The following is a 28,000-nucleotide window of genomic DNA, read 5'->3' as shown; positions in this document are numbered from 1 at the left end:
ATCAAGCCGTCCATTTTCTTCAAGTTATCTATTTAACAGCCACATTTAACAGGGTGAGAGGTTGGCTGCACCCTGGGCACGTCTGTAGCCTGTCACAGGGCCACCACAGAGACGACTATTCATGCTGAGAAAACAGGAAAATATAAATCAATGAATCTCCAAAAAGTTGATTCTGTTCATCTGGACGCAGCGTTCTGTGGGAGAAACGTTTCGTCACTCATCCAAGTGACTTCTTCAGTCTCAGCTGACTGCAGGTTTCCCCAACCTTATAAACACTACATTTGCATAATGACTTAAACCAGCCCACTGAGGGAACAATGGACCGGGAGGTCAGTTCCTTAATCATAATTATGCAAACACCGGGTCTCTGTGGCTTTTAAACCCCAAAACACGCTGCGCCAAAAACTCTGTTACTCTGTTAAGTACCAGGAGAATTGCCAGGATTTATACATCGGGGAAACCAAACAACCTCTGGCGAAGCGGATGGCACAACACAGAAGAGCTACCTCGTCAGGCCAGGACTCTGCAGTCTATTCACACCTACAGGCCAGTGGACACTCAAGGATGAGGATGTACACATCCTGGACAGGGAGGAATGCTGGTTTGAGGGCGGAGTCAAGGAGGCCATTTACATGAAAAGGGAAAGACCATCTCTGAATCAAGGAGGGGGCCTAAGGGTACATCTTTCGCCATCTTACAATGCTGTGATTGCAGCCATTCCCCAACTCTCTGTGAATGGTACTCATGGCCATTGATCAGTGAGTTTTGGTCAGTGATTGTTGATCAATGGTCATGAGAATTTGCATAATTATGATTAAGGAACTGACCCCCCAGCCCATTGTTCCCTCAGTGGGCTGGTTTCAGTCATTATGCAAATGTAGTGTTTATAATATTTGGGGAAACCTGCAGTCAGCTGAGACTGAAGAAGTCACCTGGATGAGTGACGAAACGTTTCTCTCACAGAACGCTACGTCCAGATGAACAGAATCAACTTTTGGAGATTCCTGGATGATTGAGAATGCATCAAGATGATAAATCAATGAAAGCATATAAAGAGCTAACTTGAGTTTTTTGAGCCCGTTTTCGCCGTCTGACTAAGATGTGTCCGGGACACCACCTTGTTATTTCAGGAGGCACCGGGGCAGACCCAGAACACACGGGGAGATCATGTTTCTGTGCTGCCTTGGGAACACCTCTGCCTCCTCCCCTCCCCCCCCGCCTGGAAGAGCTGGAGGAGGGGCTGGTAATAGGGAGGTCTTGGCATCTCTGCTTGGACTGCTGCCTCCAAAACCTGGACCCATTAAGCATCAGAAAATGGATGGATGTCATATGTATCATAGTAAAGCAAGGTGCTGGGTATATTAAAAGCTATGGAGACTGTGAGAATTCATTAGGGGCTCCTGTGGTGGTTCTGGAGGTCAATGTCAACTAGTGTTTAATTCTTATTTGCTCACATGAAAACTGTATACAATTCAGCACACATCAAGATATTTATAGAATTACAGCATGCTGAAAGATTTACGGCATCTTTCAGTTCAATGTTTGAGTTTTATAGCCCACAACGATACTATTTTTCATTCTTATTGAACAAATCTCATTTTAGGCAGCAAGCAGACACAGTTGGAACATGAGTTGGGGGTCAGTGTTCAGCCTGAGGATGTGGTGGAGACCAAAAGTTGAGCTAAAAGAGAGAAAATATCTGATTTTGATTCGTGTGACCTAAACCCAACAGTTAATCTGTCATCATTGCTAAAATGTTTGCAAAAAAATCTGTGGGACAATCCCAAAAGGTTGATTCTGTTCATCTGGACGTAGCATTACATCCAAATGCACAGAATCAACTTTTCGGGATGTCCTTCCCTGGATAATTGAGCATGCATCAAGACTGTGGAACAATCCTCTGACCACAGGCTGATCACCTGATAAAATAAAGTTCACACTTCACCTGAAAGATCTTTAAACATTACAGCTTTAATCTAAGTGGGCTTTACTCAGCTCCAAACGGCAGATAGATGGAACCTGGATATGATAATGTGGATGTTTATATCAGTGATGTCAGTCAGGATTTCAGGATTGCCACATGGTAAAGCATTGCTTTACTTCAGAAACCTTTTCTCGTGCTTTCTTATAAGCGCTCTTATCCATTTTTTAACCTCTATACACATCTTTTCTTTTCCTGGATTCCTCTTTAATCCCCTTTCTTGTACTACAGCCTACCGGTCCATTCTCCTCCTCCTTTATTCTCCCGCAGCGGCAGTTAACCTCACATAAGACACTAATCCACTCATGAATGAAGAGGATTCACTGGAGAGGATTTTCACACAAACTGACCCAGAAACATGAATGTGAAGAGAAATGCTGTGCGTGGGTGAAACACACCAGTGAGCTTGTCATGTTGGCTGGATGACTCATCCAAAATTTGGGATGTGGACCGGGAATTTTGCATAATTCCAATTAAGAAATTCACCTGAAGTTCTTTTCAGGCAACATGAAATGATCCATTTAATGAACTGAACTGACCGTCAGACAGGAACTGTAATGGGTTTAGAGCGCTCTGATGTTGGTCGCTGTGCTGCCGTTAATGATACCCTGACATTTCTTTTCAGTGCACAAGCAGCGAGTGGTTACATGTTGACTCTGAGATCAAATGTTTCTCTGTTGGTTTAGACCAGACTCAAGGCTTCCTGATTATTTTTCCCCCACAGCAACTGAACCTGAAGTCTGTAATAAGCAATTAATGTCAGATAAAGAGTTTTAAAAACACATCAGAACAGGATTCTTAGAGCTAGTTTTATCCACAGAGACGGTTGCTTTTAAAATCTAAAAGTTTAATTGGCACATTCTGATCTGTTTTACTCTAGATGACCACATCCAGTTTTGTTCCTTATCTTTGACTTAACCACCATATTCCCTCATTACCTGCCAGGTGAGCCCCGGGCTCCAGACTGAGTGCTAGCCATGCTGCAGCAGATTGAGCCATCGTCCAGCACCCTGCAGCTGGTTGCCAGTGATATGAGCGACATCATGGACAATCTGGACACCCGCGATCTCGATTTAGGCGATGGAGATTATGACACGACAGACACCAATGCACCTGGTACCTGCCATCACTGCACTCTGTACAGGTGTTTCTCTACTTGTTGTGTAAGCGATTTGTTTGTGTAACTGTTTATATTTTTTCAATAGCAGAGGGTTTGCCTTTTAAAGAGATTTACAACACAGTGGGTTTCAAGGAGACAGAGGCCAAAGTCTACCTTTCCTCTCCCATCACTGTCAAAATCCTGGAGGTGGAGCGTTTCACCTCAGTTCAGGACCGCTTCAACCTCACCACGCAGAGGAGCGTCAACAAGGTGAAGAGCTTTTTGTCACTGTAGGGAAGAAAATGCATTTAGCCGTACACTATACATGAAACATGGAGGTAGCCACTGTGACGTCACAGTTTGAGCCAGAAGGGACTATATTTGTAGAAGAGGATGGTGTGCTAAGTTGCAGCTAGATGGTTAGCAAGCTGCATCTGTATATTGTGTGGATGCAACACAGGCACAGACACCTGCTGATTAGGGCTAAGCAAGAAACTGGGTACCAGAGTTTTACTTACCAATACTGTAACATAGGTGATGGGTGAATATCTGTCCATTAAAATGCTCTTAAAAGCACCAGCAGTAAAAATGCACTGAAAAGGTCCATTTTTAGTAACTTGATGTAGCTGAGGTTGGGTGTAGCAGCAGCTGAGATGGCATCTACAGTCATGGATAAAGCAGAAGAAGTCATTATTCCAGTGTCCCAGGGAAACTTTTAGCTGCTTAGGAAAACCAGGTAACTCGATTACTTAAAGATTCCAACAACGTAGTAAAAGTTGGCAGTTTATCAACCAGAAACAAAAGAAATGATGTCAAAATTTTAGACTAAATCCCAAACTTTATTCTAATCCCATTTATTTGATGAGCTTTTTGAAATGATAAACACTGAATGTAAATAACTGGAGGCCCTGCTGTGTGTGCAGTCAATGCCAGCTGTGTATAAAATTGAGATGAAACATGGAGAGTTTACATGGTTGGTGAAGAGGAAGGAGAAGCACTTCATCGATCTCCACAGAGAACTGAGAACATACAAGACCTTCATGAAGATTCCACTTCCACGCAGGTACCTCAGTGCCTCCTGTGCCTATTCACAGTTCATATTTTATCTTCACTGTGCTTTGCAGAGCTCATTTTTCTGCCTGTATTTCCACTGCATGTTCTTGGATTTGAACACACAGCCTCCTAACAAAACTTTATTTTATTTCTCTCTCTGCAGTCACACGGTGAAGAGGAACATACCGTTGAGGAGTGAGGTGAGCCAGATCCCAGAACTCCCCAGAGGAGGCGATGGCGAACTGGACAGAGGAGTTTCCAGTCGAAGGGTAAATTGCTCCTGATGGCCGATATTTAATTTTATGGTACCAGATTTATGTACTACGTATATTAAATTGTACTGAATATTTCTCATTGTTTCCTTGATCTAGAAACAACTGGAAGATTACTTGAATACTGTGCTAGCGATGCAGATGTATAGGAACTACCACGCTACGGTAAGGACACAAAAGTTACAAAGTAACTACATTCTGCTCATTTTCAGCTCCATGTTTTTGTTTTTGGATTCTATCAGAGTCACTTTGCATAATTCACAGTTCCAAATAATCCTTCTTACCTTAAACTTGGCCCCTCAGTTTTAGGTCCAACCCCCTCTAAGCCAACTTCTGATTGGCTACATCTTGCAAACAGGTTTAAGTAAGAAGTGGGCAGGGCTTCTTTATCTAACATGACCGGGTTAAAAAAGAGAGAAAGAAACTGAGTGTTTAGAGTATTCTGGAATCCGAGCTTCATTTTTAAAAACTTTGGCAATGCTTAATATGAACATCCACTGTAGTAACACTGTACATAATAGAGAAAAGCATAACAGTTAACCTTGAAAGGTTTCAATATATTTTGGAAAACACTGACGACCTTTTCAGGTCAACTTAGAAGATGATAAGTAGACAACAATCTTGTGAAAGTGAGTTTATAAATATTTTTGCTTGATTTTCAGATGGAGTTCATTGATGTTAGTCAATTGTCTTTCATTCACGACCTGGGACCAAAAGGACTGTAAGAATCATTTGTTATCAATGTGTCAATTTTTCACTGAAATCTTGCACTTTAAGAAATATATCCAGTGAAATTCTGAAATTTCTACTCAAAGATGGTGTAGGTGGGGAGTGCAGGTTAAAGTTGATGGCAAAATATTTAATCTTGTCTTGCTTTGTATAATAAGGTTCTCCTAACCAGTCCTTTCTAAGTATTTTTCTATATTATGAACTGTCCTTTTGTCTTTTAGAGAGGGAATGGTGCTGAAGAGATCCGGCGGCCATCGGATCCCCGGCATGAACTGCTGTGGTCGCAGCAGAATGTGCTACCGCTGGTCCAAACGGTCAGTAAATAATCAGGATTCTTACAGGATGTTTGCTTAGCCTTAATAGTCTTGGTCATTTTCAATGTGAGCTTGTGATATGTCACAAATACACAGCAGCTTGGGTAAAACAGGAAATGACGGGGAAGCTTAGAGACATCTTACCGGTGCATCACCTCGTCTATGCAGAAGATGCAATGCTGTATTTATTGGCTGTTTAATCTGAGGAAAGGGTTCAATTCTTGGGGGTTCTGAAGTGAAAAGTTAGTACTCGATTTAAGAAAAACATTTGAATCTATCTATGTAGCTGACAAACCAAACGTCCTGAAGATGAGATTTAAATATAAAGCATTTAAAGCAATGTTTTATGCTATGCTATCTTATCTGGAACCTTATCTGTACAAACCTTCCTTTGATTTATACTTGAAATTAGTGTTAAAATCACTGTAACGGTCTGCAAATTGTACAACTGCAGTTCAGAATCGTTAATGCCTTGGATACGGAGTAAAATGCTGACACGTCATTTTAACAGAGCCTCTTATTAATGGCAGGAAAGAAGGGTTAACAGGTAAGTCCACTAAACAACAAGAGGAAACTTTGATTAGGATCGTCAGTGTTGCCACAGCTGACTGACTCAAAAACAGTAAAGTTCTTTCCATTTAGCTTTAGATTCATTTTCTTTAGCAAACAGTAGAATTCACCTTTGATTCTTTTTATTTAAATCCTTCATCTTATTCCCAGGATGTGCATCATAAGTTAAATGCAAATCCACACTCAATCACGCAAGGATAGGAACTAATTGCGTGAACTCCTGGGTGTGAAATGGTGAACAGAAGAATATTAATATTAGAAACATTGCTCTGTGTATTTGTTGCGCTTCATAGGGGGTTTCCTGAACCATCCTGCTTGGTTCATTACAAGTAGGAAGAGTTGACATTTAACCAGTTAAATATGTGGCACACCAAATGGGGTATTTAACCTTTTTAAAATGCCGTGATCCATCATAACAGATAAACATTTTGAATCTAAGAAGCTCGTCAGCTTTATTTATTTATGTATTTATTTTAAAGGGGAGCCATTATGTTTACATAAGCCAAATGGTGTTTAAGGAAGTATATGACAATAAAAAACTTTTACTTAAAATACTGCCTGTGTGTGTGTGTGTGCAGCTGGTTGGTGGTGAAGGACTCGTTTCTGCTGTACATGAAGATGGATTCAGGCGCCATCTCCTTTGTAATGCTGTTTGACAAAGAGTTTGGCATCAAGATGGACTCCAAGGACACGGATACCAAACACGGCGTCCGTGTGGACAGTCTCTCCAGGTCTGCGATGGCTATTTTTACTGCTTATGTTCAATATTTTAAGGCTTGAAGAAAATCAGAAACTGAAGTAGTGTTTGTGCAGGTCTTTGGTGCTCAAGTGCAACAGCTACAGACATGCCCGCTGGTGGGGTCAGTCCATTGAAGGCTTTGTCCAGAAGAATGGCTCAGCCTTCCTCAAAGATCACCGCTTTGGATCTTTCGCTAGAGTGGAAGTGAACATCCCTGCCAAATGGTAACCACACTTACTCTTTCTGCTGTAGTTACACTCACATTTGACACCTTAAAACCTGTTATTTAACATTCAGATCACTTCTAGTCAAAGTAGTTTCAGTTCCTGAGTCACATTAGACCGAGTTAGGGATACACCGATCTACATTTGTGGACTGTGCATCGGGCCGATCTTGTTGACAGACTCTTAGACGATTTCTTTATTTCAGTTCTTTGTTGTTCTGTGTTTACTTCAGTTTAAAAGCAGCAAAACAATATAAGAGAACCTCAGTAATGGATACCTCCAAAACACACATCACTATTCTGCTGCAATAGGTAAACGCATCATAACTGGAAAGCTCTCAGCGCCTGATACAGAAAGTGAATGCAGAGCTGTTAAAATGCTATTTAATGATGCTCTCAAGTGAAAGCGTGAGTGAAGGCTGCAAAGTTCAGCTGCAAGTGAACACATCACCATTTAAACTGAACTTCTGGATAACAGCGGGTAAAATCCACTGCCATTATAAAGCATTACAGTACAGTTTCCATAAAAGCAAGCGAACAAGATGTGGATACAGGTCAGTTTTTTCTTCACTGCTGTGACGCTGATGCTTCAGGCAACTTAAAACTCGGCAGCAAGCAGACACAGTTGGAACTTAGAGATTTAAACTTAAATGGATACGAGCTGATCTGTGTATGAACTGAGCTTCTTTTATTTATTAACAAGCAGTAAAAAACAGCCTCACATCTTCCTCTTAACCTTAAACTGAAGCACTTTAGTGCCAATCACCAGACCCAGGATCACTTTAAAAAAAAGTCTAGACAATACCCGGTCCAGCTGGCACAGTGTGCAGGTTAGTGTGTGTTTGTGTACTTCTGCCTTTGTGGGAACTGCTTTGAGGTTTAGACTTTAAACATGAGGACATTTATAGAAAGTGATGAGCCACTTTTAGAGATTTAAAGACTGTAGCTGCGAGGTTACACAAAGAAAAAGCATTATGTAAGAGGCAATCCTCACAAGGTAGATGCACAAATGTGTGTCTCGCGCTGGAGTAACCCGACACAAAGCAAGGGAAAGTGAGACTCCCCTGCTCATCACCTGTCCTCCCGCTGGGGAACCCTATACCATCTGTGAGACACACTGTGAGTGAGTGTGTGCCTGCTGTCAAGAGCATAAGGATTCAACAGGCAATGGACAGATTGAAAAGTGAGAGGAGAAGTGTTTGTTTCATTTTTCTTTCTGTCCAAACAAGAGCAAAAAGCATCAAACACTGCAATGAAACCAGAGGACGGCTAAAGCTGAAACCTCGGAGGCTGAAAAATGAACCTAGTGCTCAAGTTCCAATAACTGCAGGTCCTCTAATGTCCACTGGGGCTGGCTTCAAAAGTGAGTCAGTTCCCTACAGACTCCCATGTTAAAATGCCTAATTTTACAGCAGAAGTAAACATGTTTACAGCCTCCTGCAGAAACTGTTTTGTCTCTTAGACAGGATCAAAGGTCAGGGAAAGCTGGAACAGCTGGGTTTGAGGAGGGATGAGAACACGCTCCCATTCTCTGTTAAACAGAAGACAGAGCAATCAGCAAGTTTTCCCACCTGGTGCACGAGAGAGAGAAAAACGAAGAAGTGAAGGTGGAGGAAGGACATGAGGAAGGGTGTGACAGGGAGAGGGAACAAAGAGGAGGGAGGGCAAGAAGTGCACGTCAGGCTACGTCGCAGGTTATAATTCAAATAGCACAAGAAAAAACTATTCCTACTCTGATTCACTCCTCCTACATAAATAAAAAAGTTAGCACTCCACTCACGAGTCAAATAGAAATAAAAGCAACTTAAATAAGAGTCAATCTCAGCGAGTTAAAGCAGCAGACACATCACAACCTCCGCAGCTGTGTCTTTGTCAGAGAAGGTGGACAGATGGTAATTACATGCAGGAGGAGATGTGAGGATAGTGTTGCAGTTTAATTCAGCATGCATGGCTTCCACAACATCCTACAGCAGGGGTGGGGAACTCCAGGCCTCGAGGGCCGGCGTCCTGCAGGTTTTAGATGTGTCCTTGATCCCACACAGCTGATCTAAATGGCTAAATTACCTCTTCACCATGTCTTGAAGTTCTCCAGAGGCCGGATAATGAACTAATCATTTGATTCAGGTGTGCTGACCCAGGCTGATATCTAAAACCTGCAGGACACCGGCCCTCGAGGCCTGGAGTTGCCCCACCCCTGTCCTACAGCAACATGATGACCAGTCAGGTTATAGATAAGTGATTAGAAACCCCTCCAGGCTCGACTCATAACTCATAATCCCCCAGGTTAAAATCAGCTGAGACAGTTTGGAATGAGTTGGAGTGCAAAGTAAAGGAAGGACAATTCCGTTTATGAAGGGCACACCTTCAAAATAAAAGAATCCAGAATATTTTATAATTTTATATGTGGTGAACTAGTTCTGATGCCTTCTGTGTTGTTGTTCACAGTAGGAAAGAAAATAAACAAAGTGTTGAATGGGAGAAAAAAAACAGATTTCATGGACGTCTTGTCTTGTGCTCCTTCGATTATTTCTTTTTTTTGTACTTTTTAATATGAAATTTTAAAAAAAAAACTGTTTTGGACTGATTTTCCCATTTTGAGAAGGCGATGATTGAAGTGTAATTTGTGGGTTTGTTTGTGGTTCTTCTGAAGGTACGTGAATGGGAAAACATACATGGAGGATGTGGCCAATGCTCTCGAAGAAGCCAAGGAGGAAATCTTTATCACCGACTGGTGGTGAGTGTTCAGCGCACACAGAGCTGTGAGTGTGTCTGTGTGTGTGTTTCATAGTGCACTGAGTGCATGTGGCGGTCACCTCTAAGAGAGGTTTCTGGTCAAATAGATCAGTTACAGTCTAGCTACTGTTACTTACACACACACACACAGACACACACACACACACACACACACACACTAACTCTACAGACAGTATTTGTTTTTATAAATCAGTCTTACCACTAAACAAAAATACTACATTTTACTTGCGCATATATATATATATATATATATATATATATATATAGCAGCTGGATAGCGTAGTGGTTAAACTACACGCCTTTGGAACAGAGGATCGCAAGTTCGATTCCTGCCTGGGGCGTCTGTATCCAGTAAGGGTCCTAAGGCTAGACCCCCTATGCTAAGCAAGCCTACCGCAGACATGAGCGAGACAGATAAATATGAAGGCATGCCGGCTCGGACGTCGCCCGGATCAACAAGGTCCGCGTCAGGTGTTGAGGAACCAGGGCACCCTGACGAAAAGTGGGCTACTGGAACAAGAAGGCATCGGTGGGCAAGAGACGAAAACAGGGCGTTGTTGGAATGCTACTACGCAAGTAACCCCGGCGGAAGGGGCTACATGAATAGGATGAGGGACCTATGGATTCTTCGATACCCAACATCCACAATGACGGCGAAACAACTAGTAGCTCAGTGTTCCAACATTCGAAAGAAGGGACTGCTCTCACAGCTAGAGATTGACGAGGTACAACACAAATGCTACGGCAAGGAGGAGTCAGGACGCCAGGTCAGGGGGGAGATATCATCACCCCCACCCGAGATTGGGTACATAGCCCCAAGTGCGATAGGAGAAGGATCGTTGAGTGCGAGAGGAACTGACCTGAAAAATAGGATCATGGCCAAGCTTGAAACCTGGATCCCCCGTAGCCGGTTACCAAGATTACGTGAAGTACCCTCAGAAGGTCTGCTAGATGATGTTAATGCAGCACTACGGGCGATACCTACAACCACGATTACCGACACTAACAAGCTGATCTACAATACGGCAGCAGTGATCAGTGAGATGCTTGGCTACAAGTTGAACAGCCACAAGGGGCAGTACCCTCCATGGAGAAGGAGGCTAGAGGGCAAGATCAAAGTAGCACGGAGGGAGGTTAGCCAACTAACAGAGTTGCAGAAAGGTGCGACAAATAAGGTGCCTAAGAAATACAGCAAGCTGTCCATACCTGAGGCCTTGGAAACTGCCAAGCAAAGACTCACAGCCTTGGCCAGCCGCTTGAGGAGGTACACCAGAGAGATAGAAGGCAGGAGAATAAACCAGCTGTTCTCCACAGAACCAGCAAAGGTGTACTCTCAGTGGCAAGGGAACAATAAGAGAACAGCACCACCAAGGCTGGAGACGGAGCAATACTGGAAGAGCATATGGGAGAAGGACGCAACCCATAACGGCAATGCTCAGTGGCTAGTGGATCTGAGGGCAGACCACAGCGATCTCCCTAAACAGGGTCCAGTAACCATCACAGTGGCAGATATCCAAGAAAGGGTCTCCAGTATGAAGAGTTGGACAGCACCAGGGCCCGACATGGTTCACGCCTACTGGCTGAAGAAGCTGACTGCACTTCACGAGCGTCTGGCAGCACAAATGAACCAGCTGCTAGTTAACGAGAGACACCCGGAATGGCTAACTGAAGGCCGGACGGTCCTGATCCCCAAGGACCCCAAGAAGGGACCGGTCCCCTCCAACTACCGACCAATAACCTGCCTCAGTACTACATGGAAGCTCCTGTCAGGCATCATATCGGCTAAGATGAACAGGCACATGGGTCAATACATGAGCGGGACACAGAAAGGAATTGGCAAGAATACCAGAGGTGCAAAACACCAGCTACTGGTAGACAGAACAATCAGCCGAGACTGCAAGACCAGACTGACCAACCTGTGCACTGCCTGGATTGATTACAAGAAGGCCTATGACTCAATGCCCCACAGCTGGATACTGGAATGCCTAGAATTGTACAAGATCAATGGGACCCTAAGAGCCTTCATCAGGAACTCAATGGGGATGTGGCGTACAACACTAGAGGCCAACTCCAAGCCCATAGCACAAGTTACCATCAAGTGCGGGATCTACCAAGGAGATGCTCTGTCCCCACTGCTGTTCTGCATAGGCCTGAACCCCCTCAGTGAGATCATTAACAAGACTGGCTACGGATACCGATTACGGAACGGAGCAGTTGTCAGCCACCTCCTGTACATGGATGACATCAAGCTGTATGCCAAGAGTGAACGAGACATCGATTCACTGATCCACACTACCAGGCTATACAGCAATGACATTGGAATGTCGTTCGGACTGGAGAAGTGTAGTCGGATGGTAACAAAGAGAGGGAAGGTAGTCAGAACTGAGGGGATTGAACTACCAGAAGGCAACATTGCAGACATAGAGGACAGTTACAAGTACCTGGGGATCCCGCAGGCAAATGGGAACCATGAAGAGGCCGCTAGAAAGGCTGCAACCACCAAGTACCTGCAGAGGGTCAGGCAAGTCCTGAGGAGTCAGCTGAATGGTAAGAACAAGATCCGGGCCATCAACACGTACGCCCTGCCCGTGATCAGGTACCCTGCTGGGGTAATAGGCTGGCCAAAGGAGGAGATAGAAGCCACTGACATAAAGACAAGAAAGCTCCTGACCATGCATGGAGGGTTTCACCCCAAGTCCAGCACCCTGAGGCTGTACGCTAAGCGGAAGGAAGGGGGCCGGGGACTGGTGAGTGTCAGCACCACAGTCCAGGATGAGACAAGGAACATCCAAGAATACATTGGGAAGATGGCCCCAACTGACCGAGTGCTCAGTGAATACCTCAGGCAGCAGAAACCCAAGAAAGAGGAGGGAGACGAGGAACCATCATGGAAGGACAGGCCCCTGCACGGTATGTACCACCGGCAGATAGAGGAGGTGGCTGATATCCAGAAATCCTACCAGTGGCTGGACAAAGCTGGACTGAAAGACAGCACAGAGGCACTAATCATGGCAGCACAAGAACAAGCTCTGAGTACAAGATCCATAGAGGCTGGGGTCTATCACACCAGGCAAGACCCCAGGTGCAGGCTGTGTAAAGAGGCCCCAGAGACAATCCAGCACATAACAGCAGGGTGCAAGATGCTAGCAGGCAAGGCATACATGGAACGCCATAACCAAGTGGCTGGCATAGTGTACAGGAACATCTGTGCCGAGTATAACCTGGAAGTCCCGAGGTCAAAATGGGAGATGCCCCCAAGGGTGGTGGAGAATGACCGAGCTAAGATCCTGTGGGACTTCCAGATACAGACGGACAAAATGGTGGTGGCTAACCAACCGGACATAGTGGTGGTAGACAAACAGAAGAAGACGGCCGTAGTGATCGATGTAGCGGTTCCGAATGACAGCAATATCAGGAAGAAGGAACACGAGAAGCTGGAGAAATACCAAGGGCTCAGAGAAGAGCTCGAGAGGATGTGGAGGGTGAAGGTAACGGTGGTCCCCGTGGTAATCGGAGCACTAGGTGCGGTGACTCCCAAGCTAGGCGAGTGGCTCCAGCAGATCCCGGGAATAACATCGGAGATCTCTGTCCAGAAGAGCGCAGTCCTGGGAACAGCTAAGATACTGCGCAGGACCCTCAAGCTCCCAGGCCTCTGGTAGAGGACCCGAGCTTGAAGGATAAACCGCCCGCAGGGGCGTGCTGGGTGTTTTTTTTTTTTTTATATTAGGGGTGCAACGATATTGAACCGTTCGATACAGTGCTTTCGGTTCGGTACGCATATGTATCGAACAATACAACATTTGTAATTTATTTTATCAATTTTCCTTCTGACCATGCTGTCTGTGTTGAGCGCTCAGTGAATCTGCGTTCGACTACTCCGCCTAGGCTGCACTGTCAGCGCAGATCCACTGAGCGCTCAACACAGACAGCATAGTCAGAAGGAAGAGCGCAGGGCAAGCTAGCGAGACAGAAGTTAAGCTCTCCTTGCAAGATGGACCTCCCCCACTCTCATTCAGATCTGGCGTTTGGAATTATTTTGGTTTTCATGTGACGTATGACCCTGAAGGTAAGCGAGTCATGGACTAAAGTAAAACAGTATGTTGGATGTGCCATGCAATGCTCAATTACATGGGTGGGAACTAGTGTGTTAGCGCAGTTAGCTCGTTAACGTGTTGGCCGTCTAGCCCCATGCACGGAGCGATCGGCGGTAGCTCGTTAACGGAGATTTGCCATGTTGTGGCGTTAAGGTCATTTCAACGAGATTAACCTGAAAGCACTAGTGGGAACACAACGAATATGACTGCACATTTATGCCAACATCATCCTAGTGCAAAGACAAAAACAACAAGCATGCTACTAACTTTAGCCGAGTCATTTAGACAGCTGTTAGCACATGATTCTCCTTATGCTGCTGAGAATATAGCCCAGAAGAAGCGGATAGTATAGCTTTTATTTTGGAAAGAGACATTTCTCTGTAATAAACTCTCTTTTCCAAAGATGAGTGATTCCTCAATCAGATACAGGGCTCGAAATATCGCTAGCCCGACGTCCCGGAGCTAGCGATTTTTTCAGTCGGGCTACCAAAATCTATCTCTGCCCTGCCCGTCAGGCTATTGTAGGAAAAATATATGTCAATGCTTTTGCATTCTTTCAGAAATGTAGCTGGGTAATTATGTCATTGGCATCGGTGAGCCACTGTCAATATGTGACATATTGAAGTCGCGTTTGAATTTGCGCTTGTTTTTTGCTTTCACTTTGCAATCCCGCGAACTGTGTATAGAGAGCGACAGCACTGATCTGTGAGTGATGATAATTTGTGCACCAATTCCTCTGACATCGTCTTATTAATCGTTAGCTTACTATGCAAACATGACAAGTGAAATCTCCCGCAGCTTAAACATGTGAGAGGTTGATCGCGCAGAGAATCGCTGAGCTTATGTGAGTGCGTGTGTAAAAGCAGCAGGAGAAGTTATGACAAATCAGACTATAAGGCAAAAAGAAAGTGCAGCTTTATGGTTTCATGGACAAAATAATTTCTGTGGCTGCAATATGATGAGCTAAATAACCAGGGCTGCACATAAGTGGTCCGCAGGTGCGCATTCGCTGTCAAAATAAAAAACACGCACAAGGGTTAGGGTTAAATTTAAAAACTGTACTTTTGAGTTAAAATATATATTTATAATTTTAATAAATGACAAATTAAAAAGGCATGAACATTTTTTTTGTATTGAAAAAATATCGAACCGTGACACCAAAGTATCGAACCGAACCGAACCGTGAATTTTGTGTATCGTTGCACCCCTAATATATATATATATATATATATATATATATATATATAAAAATAAGTGTGTGTAAGTGTAATCAAGTATCCTGGAGGCCGGAGTCCGCAGTTTTAAGTCTATTGGTATGCTTCCGGATTAGCTAGAGAGGAAGTAAAGGGAAAGAGAAAAGGGAAACCAGAAAACAAGCAAAGTAAGGAACAGAAAAGATGAATGAAAGGAAAGGAGGAGGAAGCGTAACAGTGAGAGTGAACTGAGGGGAAAAACCTTTTTGGCCTGTTTCGTCCCGCAGGCTGAGTCCAGAGATCTTTTTGAAAAGGCCAGTTGTTGAAGGAAACCGATGGCGTCTCGACTGCATACTAAAACGCAAAGCGGTAAGAAGGACGTTTTTCTTAGTTTTTATAGCAAAAGTAAAGCTGTCATGTCAATTTCTCCATATTGATATAATACAAAGTATTTTTCCCTCTTATTTCATCCGAAAGCTAAATTTAAGGTTGTGTCCTGATTCATTGTTTCCCTGCTCTCCTCCACAGCAACAAGGAGTTCGAATCTTTGTGATGCTCTACAAGGAGGTGGAGTTAGCTCTGGGCATTAACTCAGGATACAGCAAGAGAACACTGCTGCGCCTCCACCCCAACATCAAGGCAAGTACACAAGTGTAAAGGCCTTCTGCAGGTTCATAATGGCTGAAACGTTGCATTTCTTCTCTAAATTTTGGGATATTTTGTTCACCAGGTGATGCGCCACCCAGACCACGTCTCCTCCGCTGTGTACCTGTGGGCACATCATGAGAAGATCATCGTCATTGATCAGTCGGTGGCCTTTGTGGGTGGGATTGACCTTGCTTATGGACGTTGGGATGACAGGGAACACCGGCTCACCGATGTTGGGAGTGTGACGCTCTCTCACTTGGAGCAGGTTACTTCTTCAATTTAGTGTCACTTTGTGCAAGAATCAAAACATTTTATAGACCTATTTTCCCATCATCACTCTCCACAGATACTTATCTCGTTTCTTTCAAATAGACTAAAGGATTTAATGCTCTGCTCACATTGAGAAAACCCTGCACAGAAACATACCCAGACAGGTGTTTAGAACCCTCCTCCCATGTTCTGATATTAGGTGCTAATTAACCTCCTTATAACCAAGGGTGTTCCCCAGGGAACCATTCTAGGGCCTCTCAAATTAATAACACTCTTAGCCACAATATCACAAATGCCTACTCCAACTTTTATGTTTCTGATAGAGTGATCTGCTGCTCAAAGTCTTCTTCTAACCAAGCTTTCTATCAACTGAATAACTTTTTAAAAACTTTTCTTAGTAAAAAATATTAAAAACCCAAAAAGAACAGAGGGAAAATGATCTAAAAATGAACCCAATAGTCATAATTAATATAAATTAACTGAACTAACTGGATCAGACTTACATTAAAGAAAGCAGCACAAGAGTGATAATACATCTGTTTTATTACTGTTTATTAGGCTGCAGCTGCCTCTCCCAGCATGGCTGCCCAAGCCAACAGCAGTGGTACGTTTTCCCAGAGCAACGGAAAAGGCGTATTCACTGTGGCAGACTCGATGGACCAGCCAAGGCTAAAGAGGCACGGGAGGTTGAGGAGGACCAGGATGAGCATCAGAAGACACCTGCAGAAACACGGGCTGGCCCATCCCGATAGCGACAGCGACCTGGAGCACGAAGAGTGTGAGTTTTGCAAAAGTGCATGCACAACACAGCAGATGCACAGAACACGCTTATGTCAGGGTGCATGGGTGTACTTTCACTTTAAAAAAACAAAAACTGCTTAGTCGACTTTATGTGCAGAGTGTGTGTCTCTGCAAAAATAAAAGATTTTTGCTCACCGGCGCTTAAATTCTGTTGTGTTTTCATCCTTGCCTTCAGTATTTTCACATGGTTTTGATGAAACAGATGCAATTTGTTTAGGTTAGCTTAGGCATGGTAAGACAGACTGTGAGCCACATGGGACTCTATCGGCTAATGATATTGGTATCTGCTGCCTCCATGTCTCCATCACATGCTGCTCTTTTTAAATGTAGTTTCATAGGATGATCTAAAGTGGCTCTTTTGATGTTGGAGGTTGCTGACACATGGGTTAGGTAAACAGTACTGTGTGTTACTGGTGTACGATTCATGCCATTTTGGGAATGACAGTGCTATGGAAGATGATAGGTGACAGAGTGAGGTAATCATCAATAATCAAAGCATCAGCTTTGCCCCCATAAAACTTTGCAAAGATTAATGAAATAGAAAACAGGAATTAAAGACAAATGAATCTAAAACTATTAGTTTAGGTTGTTTTTTGTCTTTCTATGTTAATCTCTTTTAAATACATTTCATCTTAAAATGTAAATTTTTACTAGGTTTATTTATTCCTTGCTTTTATTTTATTTATTTTTTTATTTCCTTTCTTTCTATTACTTTAATAAGAACATTTATTATTATCTGTTTATCTTTATTAAATCAATACATGCATTCTTTCTTGTTAGCTATTTCTTTACTCTCTTTTTGTTAAATTAAAACATTTCTTCCATTGTTTTCATCATATTTGATGGTGGCGTTCGTGCTGATGCTTTTTTATCTTCCTCGGTCTCGTCAGTCTCTCGTATTATGTGGCCGTCAGAACTGCATCAAGAACAGCTGAAATTAACCTGTAATTAATGAGGTGTTATTAATTAACATGAACTCAAATGCTCCTGCTTAGAGGGAAGAAGGTGATTTGATGTGTGTTTTCATGGGCGCTGCGTTTAGGTTGGTCTGACAGCATCAGCAGCCATCAGGCTCTGATCCCCGGCAGGCTGTCAGAGCCGAGGGTGGCCATACCGCTCGGCCTGTGCCAGGCTGGTGAGTTGGAGGCAGGGTGGCTGCTAGATCGCCTGTTTTGCAGTGTGCTTTGCTGTGGTTTCAGCTTGACTGACATTTGATTCTGTTTGTCAAAGGTCAATCTAAGCTTCTATTTTTTTATTTAACTTTAATTAAGACACGACATTTAATCAAAAGAATAAATGTTATACCAGGAAAACAATTAGTAGAAATTTTTGTGTGCCAATGCAGTCGCTACTGTATGAGTTATCACTAACAAGCAAGCATTAACAGACCTGATTTAATGCTTCCACCTAACGGGCCTCTATGTGAACCATAAGTCCCGTTGATTTTCTAAACAAAACTAAAATCTCACTCAAAAGTCACAGTTTAATGTTCCCGATCGACTGACTTAGAGAGACTTGGAGCTTTTTATTGTCACTGTGCAGTTTCTTGCACAGCGAAATTGGGTAGCTGGACTACAAAGGTGCAAAAGTAAAAAAAAAAAAGAGAAAACAATATACAACGAGGGAAAAATAAAAAGCAATATGTATGTGTACATATATACATATATGTGAGTGAACTATATACATGGTGTATGCATTGGAGACATTGAAACAGAAACATTGTGGGGCTGTATACAAGGGCATGCAATAACACGTTTTGATCAAACGACCAAAGGTTCTCAGTGCTGTTATCTAGTCCATTGCACCTGCACACGCAGTGAGCTGAGAGCATGAATACATTCATAAACGTCAAAAAAAGCTAAGAAATGGGGGAGTAAGGGGAAAAAACGCACACACAGAGGGTGAAAACGTGTATTTGTGAGTTTAATGATAAGGAATCAACCAGCCTTCTCTTAAATAACTCACAGCTCAGTCTGATTGTGGCCTGTTTCAGATTTTCCCTTTAATGATATACCACAGCCTGTAATCACTTTCACTCCATTTATTTTTTTTTTTTAAACAAACACGTTTCTGAGCGTGTTTCGTTCCTGCAGTAAAACAGCTGCTGCAGGCTTTGTGTTTTTAGCTGCAGGAGGCATTTTGTTTGTTTGCCACGTTCATCTACGTTTATCCTGCTGATGTCATATCACAGGGAACGTGATGCAAATTAAACAATAAGGGCAGAAAAATCACCCCTGCTGTTGCTGCTTCTCTTTGTTTGCACATCTGATACAGTTGACCGTATGAATATGTTTTTGAAATGAGCCTCCAGCCTGGCGGGTAGGTGAAGTGATTGTAGTGCAAACAGGGTGAGTGGAGTTCAGTCTGCTTGCAGCCTCTATGTCCTGTCCTCCTTCCAGCTGCTGTTTCATGTCTTTAAAATGGCTGTTGAAGCATTTTCAACACCCATATATCACTGACAGAGTCTCCATGGCTCTCTAAGATAAGCTGCACTGTAAAATTGAATTAGTTCCCAGAACTTAAAAAGACTATGCAAACTCATTGCCTCAAAAAACAAAGTGAAGTTTACTTAAGATAACGTTCATTGCAGGTATACAGTACTAAGAATAGCCAGGTGTTTCTGGCACAATACTAAATGTTTACCCTCTGATAATCATTTCAAGTTCTACTAAATTAAAAAATAATTTGTGCTAACTTACTTAAAAAAATCACATTATTTTTTATCATCCTTGAAATTTCTAGTACAGCATTTATATTAATATAACACTGAATACAAGTATCATTCAAAAAGAACTCATTTGCTTTCTTAAACATTTTTTTCCTGCATTTGCTGTAGAACAGACCTCAAAGTAGACAATCTCAGGCTCCCTCCCCACCGGAGAGGCGACATTCAATGTCCCACCTGTCAGTCTGGATAGCCCTGACCACCACCCAACACACATTAATGTCAGGAAAGCATATTTTTAAAAAGAGCTATGTTCAAGAACTTTTCATTGTGATTATTTGTATAATAATTTGGACACAAAGCAAATTTAACTGTTCAAAAACTTGCAGACTTCATTATATATTGTGCAGACAGTGTGGACCCTCTAAACCAGGGCTGGGTAACTCCAGGCCTCGAGGGCCGGTGTCCTGCAGGTTTTAGATCTCACCCAGAGTCAACACACCTGAATCCAGTGATTAGTTCATTATCAGGCCTCTGGTGTAGACACCTCTGCTCTAAACTAAGTTTGTGCGATATGATTTTTCAAGAAATGCAGATTAAACTGTCGTTGTTTGTATTTACTTACACAGGATGTCTTGTGGAATTAACTCATCAGTGACTGCATAGTGCAGTCATAACGCAACTCTAATATCAGAAGGCAGGAAATGATCAATAAAGAAACAAGTTCCCCAAAGCAAAGATCAAATGAAACAAGAAGTAAAACAGGTTGATCTGCAGTATAATTACAGTTGCAGTTATTAGCAATTGTCACTGACAATTACTAATATATTGGAAAACCAAAATACTTCCCACTCAGGTTATGTCTCTCTGTCCAGCAGCTGCTTTTCTAGACTCAGTTTGATAAGTAAGAGTTTGATGTAATGTGTGCTGTGCTGGTCCTGAGCCTCAAAGACTGTAAGAAGCAAGCAGAGGGAGAAAAACCATTTAGAAGCTGATTTGATCCTTAATAGCTGTGCAGACCCCATACAACCACATTAGACTAACACATTTAGTATTAAAAACATCATCTATTGCTGTGTCTGAATGTGTGTTATTGGCACTGTCAGTTTAGGCCTAAAGAGATATGTGTGTTAAATTAGGTGGTTTTATTTTTTAATGTAATGATTACATGCTTGTTAAAAGAGTCCATGTCCAACTTGTGGGATCTTTATCCCACATAAAAATGTATAAAACGACTTCAGGTGACTGTTGTCTAAGGAGCTTGGAAAGAACTGTTGTTGTTAATTGGCGCTACATAAACAACATTTAATAATTTAATAAAAAGCCAATGCTCATGTAAAGGTATTAAACCTATTTTTAAATGGCAGGCTTTTTTTTTGTTTGATTGTATGAAAGTGTACTTTTCATTTGATCCATGACCTCAGTAAACACTTTCCAGATCAGTTTATGGCTCTATTGATCCACGGCCACTATTAAAATATGGTCCTTATTTGTATCACTTTGGACAATAAATCTCACGTACCGTGCTGACTCCATCCATCTCTGATATACAGTTTAACTGTGGTGTGTGCTTGGATGTGTATTTTTGTCAGCAGCAGTATCTTTGAAAATCCCACCATGAAAATGGTGCGTTGTTTAAACAGCACAGGTGCAACATCAGGAAAACTGAAATGCTCAAAGAAGAGACCGTTGTTATCATTGTATATTGACCATATAATGGTTTCAAATAAGTATAATAAGAACTGGTCAAAAATGAACTCCCCAGGTTGGGTGAACTCACTGAAATAGCTTTTATAAGAATAGTTCATTGTCTTCTTTTGATGATAGATAATTGATCAATATCAATTGTTTTTTAGCCTCTGACCCAGTGCAAAATGAGCCTGCGGGGGTCAGAGAGTTGCATGGGAACACGCGATTCTGGCACGGGAAAGACTACTGCAACTTTGTGCACAAGGACTGGATTCAGCTAGATAAGCCTTTCGATGGTAAGCACATCATTGATGGTCTCACTCTTGATGCAGGATGCTTTTCTTTAGGTCTGAACTTCCTGTTTCTGCTTCTTTAGATTTCATAGACAGGCACAAAACTCCCAGAATGCCTTGGCATGACATCGCCTCAGTGGTTCATGGGAAAGCAGCTCGGGATGTGGCCAGACACTTCATCCAGCGGTGGAATTTCACTAAGGTTGGGGGTCATGCTGCTGCTGCTTCAGTCTGAATAAAAATGACAGAACTGGGAAAGTTGTGATCAAAAATTATGTGATCCCTGGTTGAACTGACTTGCACTAAACAAAGTCTGCTTGATTTTCATGACTGTAGAAGAAAAAGTTGATGAGATCTCTTTTCTGTTGCATTACCAGCTTGTGAAGCCAAAGTACCGCTCCCTGTCATACCCATATCTGCTGCCCAAGTCTCACACCACTGCTGGAGAACAGCGATACCAAGTCCCCAACTGCATCCCCACCAAAGTACAGGTTAGTAGAGGTACTAACCCCCAAGTAGGCTATTTTGGGGTTGTTGTTATTTTTGCTGGCTTAGCTAATAGTCATCTGGTGTCAGTTATGTGCCTTAATCTTCGGTGAATTAATTAGTTTTACATTAATTGTAAAAAGTTGAAGCTACAAACATTGGTTTATATACTGTAATATACATTATTATGTAGTTTGTTGTGTCCGGATCAGCCGGTTTCTCACTTTTCAGACAGGAGCTTTATAATTATTAGGCCAGAACTTTGCCACTTGAACTGACGTGGCGTCCCCCAGAGCTCTGCCTTAGGTCCAATTATGTTTCTATTCAAGTCAATTCAGTTTTATGTATATAGCGCCAAATCACAACAGCAGTCGCCTCAAGGCGCTTCATATTGTACAGTAGATCGTACAATTGTACACGATTCCTTTTGCACACACATCCTTTCATTTCCATGAAGATAATATTCAGTGATTCATATCAAATAACCTTCGTAGAGTTTGACTGCATTGTCTTGTGGTCAGTTTAGGATCACATCAGTTGTGAATAAGATCTTTATTGTCCTTGCTTGGGGTTCTTCCCCAACTCAGAGGTAGAAATCCACTGTTTTCTGGCAGAGAACCAAGACCTCGTACTTGGAAACTGTACAAGGTCAGACTTGGAGGTGCTGACTCTCATTCCAGCTGCTTCACGTTCAACTGCAAAATACCTGCTGAAGATCACACTGAAATCAAACCAACAAAACATCATCTGAGATACAGTTCAGAGGTTCCCAAAACATAAAAAAGGAATGTTAAAAATGTTATAAATTTTCTACATAGTTATTTGTTTGTAATTTATTTGCTAACCCACATCAGGTTATTCAGCATGGAAAAATTGAGCAGAATAAAATCAAAATATGGGAATAAATGGGAATGCCAACTAGCTGATAACCAAATATAGAAACATGTTCACAAGGAACAGTTTCCAACTTCTTTGTAAAAGCTGAAATAAACATAAAAAGGTAATAAATCTTGTCTGTGAAGTTTCCTCTGAGTGACAGGAAACAGAGTCTGTGACTTATTCCCATCGCTAATCTGTGTTCCCTCAGATCCTGCGCTCAGCTTCAGATTGGTCTGCTGGCATCAAATACCATGAAGAGTCCATCCACAATGCCTACGTCCACGTCATCAAGAACAGCCAGCACTTCATCTACATAGAGGTTTTCATTTTTACACATATAACACCTTCCTGTAGTAGAAGTATAACAACAAAAGTAGAAATTGTTTCTAAACGCTGCAACATAGAAAGATACCAACTTGATTTTTAAAGCTTCAGCCTTATTTTGGCTTCATGTTCTTGCAGAATCAGGTCTGCGTATGCAGCATGAAGCTTTGATATCCATAGGAGCACTTCGCTTTTCTTCACTGTGCAGAAAATATTTGTGACCTTTGTACAGGATATAAGAATGTTTCTGTTTTTATCTCCCAGAATCAGTTCTTCATCAGCTGTGCCGACAACAAATATGTTTTCAACCAGATAGGAGACGCGATTGCAGAGCGCATCATTCGTGCGTACAGGTAAAACACAGATGCACACGCACACAGCGTAACGCTGAAAGAACACACAGTTTGTCGATGTTTGTGTGGCTGCTGTGTGTTTAGAGTAAAAACACTCCAATGGACTCGACACTCGCTCTGGTTTATTGTGACATTATTTCCTAGAAACACAGTGTTTGTGTTGCTCTGTGTACCTTCCACATGTTTAACAGATGAACTCGGTCTGACACAGTCAAAGAGCTCTTTGGATACTTTCCTTTTGGTTCTCCTCTCTGTGATGTTTTGCTGGCGGGAAGTTTATTCTATCCTGCAGAAACACAAACCTGCCCCGACGTCTCTGTGGCTTCAGTTTATAAACAGTCCAGGATGGGTTTTTGATGAACCTTCCAGCTTTAGTGGATGCATACGCAGGAAAACGTGTAGCATAATTAATGCATAATTCATTTAAAGATCTTTAAAATGGCCACACTCTGAAGTTCAAATTCTTAATCAAATCTTTTTATTTACACTATAGCAGATGTGGGGTTTTTTTACCCGCATAGATACGTTTTTATCTGAGTTTATGCTTCACATCCGTTTTTGCACCAACTTCCTGGGCTCAAAGTCAAAGTTGTGCACAAGAACAATGTCCATTCTGGAAAATTCACGGACTGCTTGTTGTTGTACAGTTATTTAGAGGATTGTTTTGATTTTATAGTCATGTTTAGAAGGACTGAAGTACCTCTTCCTCCTCTCAAGTTACTGAGCTCGTTAAAATAGCCTTTAATGAGTGAAGCGCGAATATAACCCTCTACCAAACTATTGGATATTTCGGATGTTCTGGTCCTGGAGGCACTGATCTTTGTTTGATGGCATCTTGGATAAGGTTGCCAAACGGATGGACAGTTGATGGATGTTTAATCACCACCTGAAGTGTCAAGCCTGGTAGCGAACTCTGCAGTTGAGGGAAAAGCTGCCAATCATTGGATGTCATCAAATAAAGACAAACGAGTCTAAAATATTGTGAAAAGCTTCATAAATACACTGAAATGTTGTGATTTTCTATGTGTGATTTTTAGGGCGGGTAAAACGTATCGCGTTTATGTGGTGACGCCGCTGTTGCCGGGCTTTGAAGGAGACATCAACACTGGAGGCGGCAGCGCCATCCAGGCTGTCATGCACTTCAACTACAGGTGTGTGTGTGTTTGTAAGTAACAAAGAATGAGCCACGTTAAACCACTGCCACACCTTACCTTTTAACACACACACCTGTTAGATCTGCCGTGTGTGTGGGTGCTGTGTGCCTTCACTCCGTTCCTTTTTTTGTTGAAGCATTTTTTTCTCGCCCACATTCTTGAGTAAACAGGCAGCGCTTCCTGTTCAAACATGCTGACACACACAGAGCCTTGTGTTGTGTGGAATGTGGACTTGCTGCTAATCCTCCTCTGTCTCTCTGTCCCTGCAGGACCATGAACAGAGGAGACCACTCCATCATTTCCCAGCTCAAGAAAGAGAGTAAGTCAGCACTAACTGCAACACCCTGATGGTTACAGGGTGTCACGTAGCCGCTCTGGTTGGGACTATGAGCTCTCTTTGCACTGTATGCACTGTATTTTCCATCATTGTGTCACAGCCTTTAACATATGTAGGGTTAAGTTAATAAATTAGTTCTGAAAAAAGCAGTTTATTTACAGTCAGCTGAATCTTAGATAGACTTTTAATCTCAAATCCTGTTTATCGTGTATATTTGTGCAGTAATGCCTAAAGCTTGGTTTATACTTCTGCGGGAAATCTACGTCCTAACTTGTGTAGTAACCAGAAACTCCTTTTATCCCTAAAATGACACCGTCCATGCCATTCAAGTCATTGCAGCGCAGTGTTAAAATGGGATTCCAGTTACAGTGTAGATTGTTACAGTTACAGTAACTTCAGCAATGTTTTCCTGTAAATTGTAGTTGTAGCAATGAAGCTCTTACCTGAGTCGGTTTGAACATTTTATTCGTAGTTCCCTCGCTCACTTCGGTTTCATTTGTATATCACCAACTCACTCGATAGTATTAGCCAGAGAAGCGCATCAGTCAGTTCCTTATGAGCAAACACTAGGTGACGGTGTGGATTTTCTGCTCTTTCTATACAATTTCAATGATCAAAACCCCCAAACTGCTAAAATACTGATGTGATTGTAACTGTGTGGTGTTTGCTTGCAGTGGGAGATAACTGGATAAACTACATCTCCATCGCTGGTCTGAGGACTCACGCTGATCTGGAGGGGAAGCTCGTCACTGAGCTCATCTATGTCCACAGCAAGATGCTCATCGCGGACGACAACACCGTCGTCATCGGTGAGCAGCTTCAACTGAGTATAGGAATTAAATTCCACCCTGAACATGTATAATAGAGAAGCGAGAAATGAGAGCTGCAGAGTGAGACGTGTCAGAAGATTTTAGATGTTTTTAAAATGGTTCAAAACAAAGTCACGACTCAGTTTCCACAAGATAAGACCGTTTTCAAAGATGGAGAGAGATGAAATCAAACACCTGTTTCTGATGAGAGTTTGTCTTTTGTGCAGATTAGTGGAAGATGCTGTGCTTTACAGGAAGCTGATGATCTATTCGGTTTATAAGTTCATTTAAAGACGCGTGCTTCCACAACTCTGGTTTTATTTGGAAATTGCTATAAGAGTTTTAATAATTTAATTCAGAATTACAGAATTTCCAATAAATAGTATAATTTATACATTATTTTGATCACTGATGTCATAGTAGCTGTAAAAGACAATAAGTTTTCTTATTTTTGCAAATAAATGTTTGAAGTAAAAGACAAAAATGAGTGAATCTAAGGAAATTACTGAAGTGGATTCCTTAGATTTGACTTCTTGGTTTGTGTGTTATAAAATCATCAGGATCATTTCATGTAAACAACCAAACGCAGGGTATTACATTTTTGTTTGTTTGTTTTTAATATTAAATGATGCTGTTTAAAAATGTTACCTTCTTACTGTGGACAGTTTCAGAGTTTCAGGCGCTTGAATTAAAATCTCGAGGTTTTTAGTTCAGGTTTTAAACCCACTGTGGGAGGGCACCACTTGTGGCCACAAGTGGCGTCATCTAAAGCCACTTTTTTATATATCGAGATATAAAATGAGACTGATGGGTTAATTTGGGAGGCAATGATTGAGTTTCTCAGATGTTTTCATAAGAAAGGCCCAGAGTGTTGTGTACGGATAATCTGAGAGTCGTTGACACCCGGACGGATGTGGTGGTGATGGGGAGGAGAGTTAGTACAGTAGATTTCAAAGGCAGAATTATCTGATAATGTGGTGACATCAGTATTATAAATATTGGTTGACAATGTGGGGAAGTGATGGTTAAAATAACAAAAATACTCGGCCAGAATAAAGAGATAATCTGAGGGAGCAGAACTTCCTCCTCCAAACTTCATCTCAAGATCTCTTTTCTGTGAATCATCTCTAAGCTTAGGTGATAGTTGGCAGTAACTCTTGACCACTGAACAGTGTCAGCATCCTATAATACTGTCAGGATATGTTGCTGATGTCTTGACTGTTTTGTTGCTGTTTGCATTGTAAGTAAATTTAGGAATAAATGCGTTTTTCTCTGTTTTTAAATGGAAAGTTGGTGCTTTTATTTTGCCCACACCCACAAAGACAAGTTTAAAAGAAAAACATTTCCCTAAAAAGCTGAATTAGCACAAAGTAAAAGTAAACTTTTATTTAACAAAAACTCTCCTGTTGAATTAATTGTAATTAAGTCTTTTAGTGTCTCGTGGTAGTTTTAGTGAAATGTATTTGTTTAGCTGCAGGTCTTATGATTAGGATGTGATTCTAACATAAAGTGAAGTGAAAACCTCCAGTACACTCAAACTGGCTGTGAGAGAGCTGCAAACAGCCTGAACAGCAGAAACCTAAACAGTCTAAAATCCAGTGTTGCAGCGCCCCCTGCTGGTGCTTTCTGTCCCCTGACGCCTGGTTTGATCCTCGGTTTCTTCAGGTTCTGCCAACATCAACGACCGGAGCATGCTGGGAAAGCGGGACAGTGAGGTGGCGGTGATCGTGGAGGACTCGGAGATGGTGGACTCGGTGATGGACGGAGAGCCGTACAAGGCGGGAAAATACGCCCTGCAGCTCCGGCTTGAGTGCTTCAAGTACTGAAAAATGTGCAATTACACATTAGAAAGGCTTATTTGACAGAAACACTGATTATTTAATGATGATGATAACTGGAAACATACATTCTCAAATCAGCTGTCCAACGCTAACGTGGTGAAAGAATGGGAGGTTCAGTCCCAGCCTGAAGGAGCGTGTTTGAGGCAAAACCCTTCTTTCAGATTCATTTAATATTAGTGCATTATTGCTCTCTTAACCTCCTTGTTTTCTGACATGGATTCTGCTCTTCACCACCTCTCACTGGGTGCAGATTTCAAACTTCTCAGACTTTCAAACAGTCTCAGACTGCACACCTCTGCCAGTTTGGAAATTTCCCTTCACATCACGCACGACTTGAGTTTCTGCATCCATACTGACATCTAGATCCTGATTAGTTAGTTACATTGTTGTCTTTCAAAAAGAAAAAAAGAAACCAGAGAACAGATAAAGA

General features: G+C 42.1%; 1 protein-coding gene across 5 annotated transcripts in view; it reads left to right on the top strand.

Moving 5' to 3' along the window:
- The window catches only part of LOC309714123 (phospholipase D1-like), a 54,575-nt gene that overhangs the window by 22,411 nt on the left and 4,164 nt on the right, over window positions 1–28,000 (top strand). For 3 of the 5 annotated variants that reach the window (XM_082546302.1, XM_082546303.1, XM_082546301.1), the window contains exons 2-24: window positions 2,927–3,097; window positions 3,187–3,350; window positions 4,004–4,143; window positions 4,297–4,402; window positions 4,505–4,570; window positions 5,068–5,126; window positions 5,356–5,448; window positions 6,597–6,749; window positions 6,832–6,981; window positions 9,631–9,714; window positions 15,309–15,390; window positions 15,550–15,660; window positions 15,752–15,934; window positions 16,498–16,717; window positions 21,262–21,390; window positions 21,471–21,589; window positions 21,765–21,878; window positions 22,961–23,071; window positions 23,341–23,429; window positions 24,467–24,580; window positions 24,853–24,902; window positions 25,595–25,729; window positions 27,395–27,548. In XM_082546302.1, coding sequence (XP_082402428.1) covers window positions 2,959–3,097; window positions 3,187–3,350; window positions 4,004–4,143; window positions 4,297–4,402; window positions 4,505–4,570; window positions 5,068–5,126; window positions 5,356–5,448; window positions 6,597–6,749; window positions 6,832–6,981; window positions 9,631–9,714; window positions 15,309–15,390; window positions 15,550–15,660; window positions 15,752–15,934; window positions 16,498–16,717; window positions 21,262–21,390; window positions 21,471–21,589; window positions 21,765–21,878; window positions 22,961–23,071; window positions 23,341–23,429; window positions 24,467–24,580; window positions 24,853–24,902; window positions 25,595–25,729; window positions 27,395–27,548 — 2,765 coding nt within the window. In that variant the 5' untranslated portion in view covers window positions 2,927–2,958. The remainder of the gene's footprint in view (window positions 1–2,926; window positions 3,098–3,186; window positions 3,351–4,003; window positions 4,144–4,296; window positions 4,403–4,504; window positions 4,571–5,067; window positions 5,127–5,355; window positions 5,449–6,596; window positions 6,750–6,831; window positions 6,982–9,630; window positions 9,715–15,308; window positions 15,391–15,549; window positions 15,661–15,751; window positions 15,935–16,497; window positions 16,718–21,261; window positions 21,391–21,470; window positions 21,590–21,764; window positions 21,879–22,960; window positions 23,072–23,340; window positions 23,430–24,466; window positions 24,581–24,852; window positions 24,903–25,594; window positions 25,730–27,394; window positions 27,549–28,000) is intronic. The other 2 variants (XM_082546304.1, XM_082546305.1) reach the window with 2 other exon arrangements.

This window comes from Aulonocara stuartgranti (assembly GCF_965226115.1).
Source record: "Aulonocara stuartgranti genome assembly, chromosome: 9".
Taxonomy (NCBI): Eukaryota; Metazoa; Chordata; class Actinopteri; order Cichliformes; family Cichlidae; genus Aulonocara; species Aulonocara stuartgranti.
This window is presented reverse-complemented; position numbering and strand designations above follow the sequence as displayed.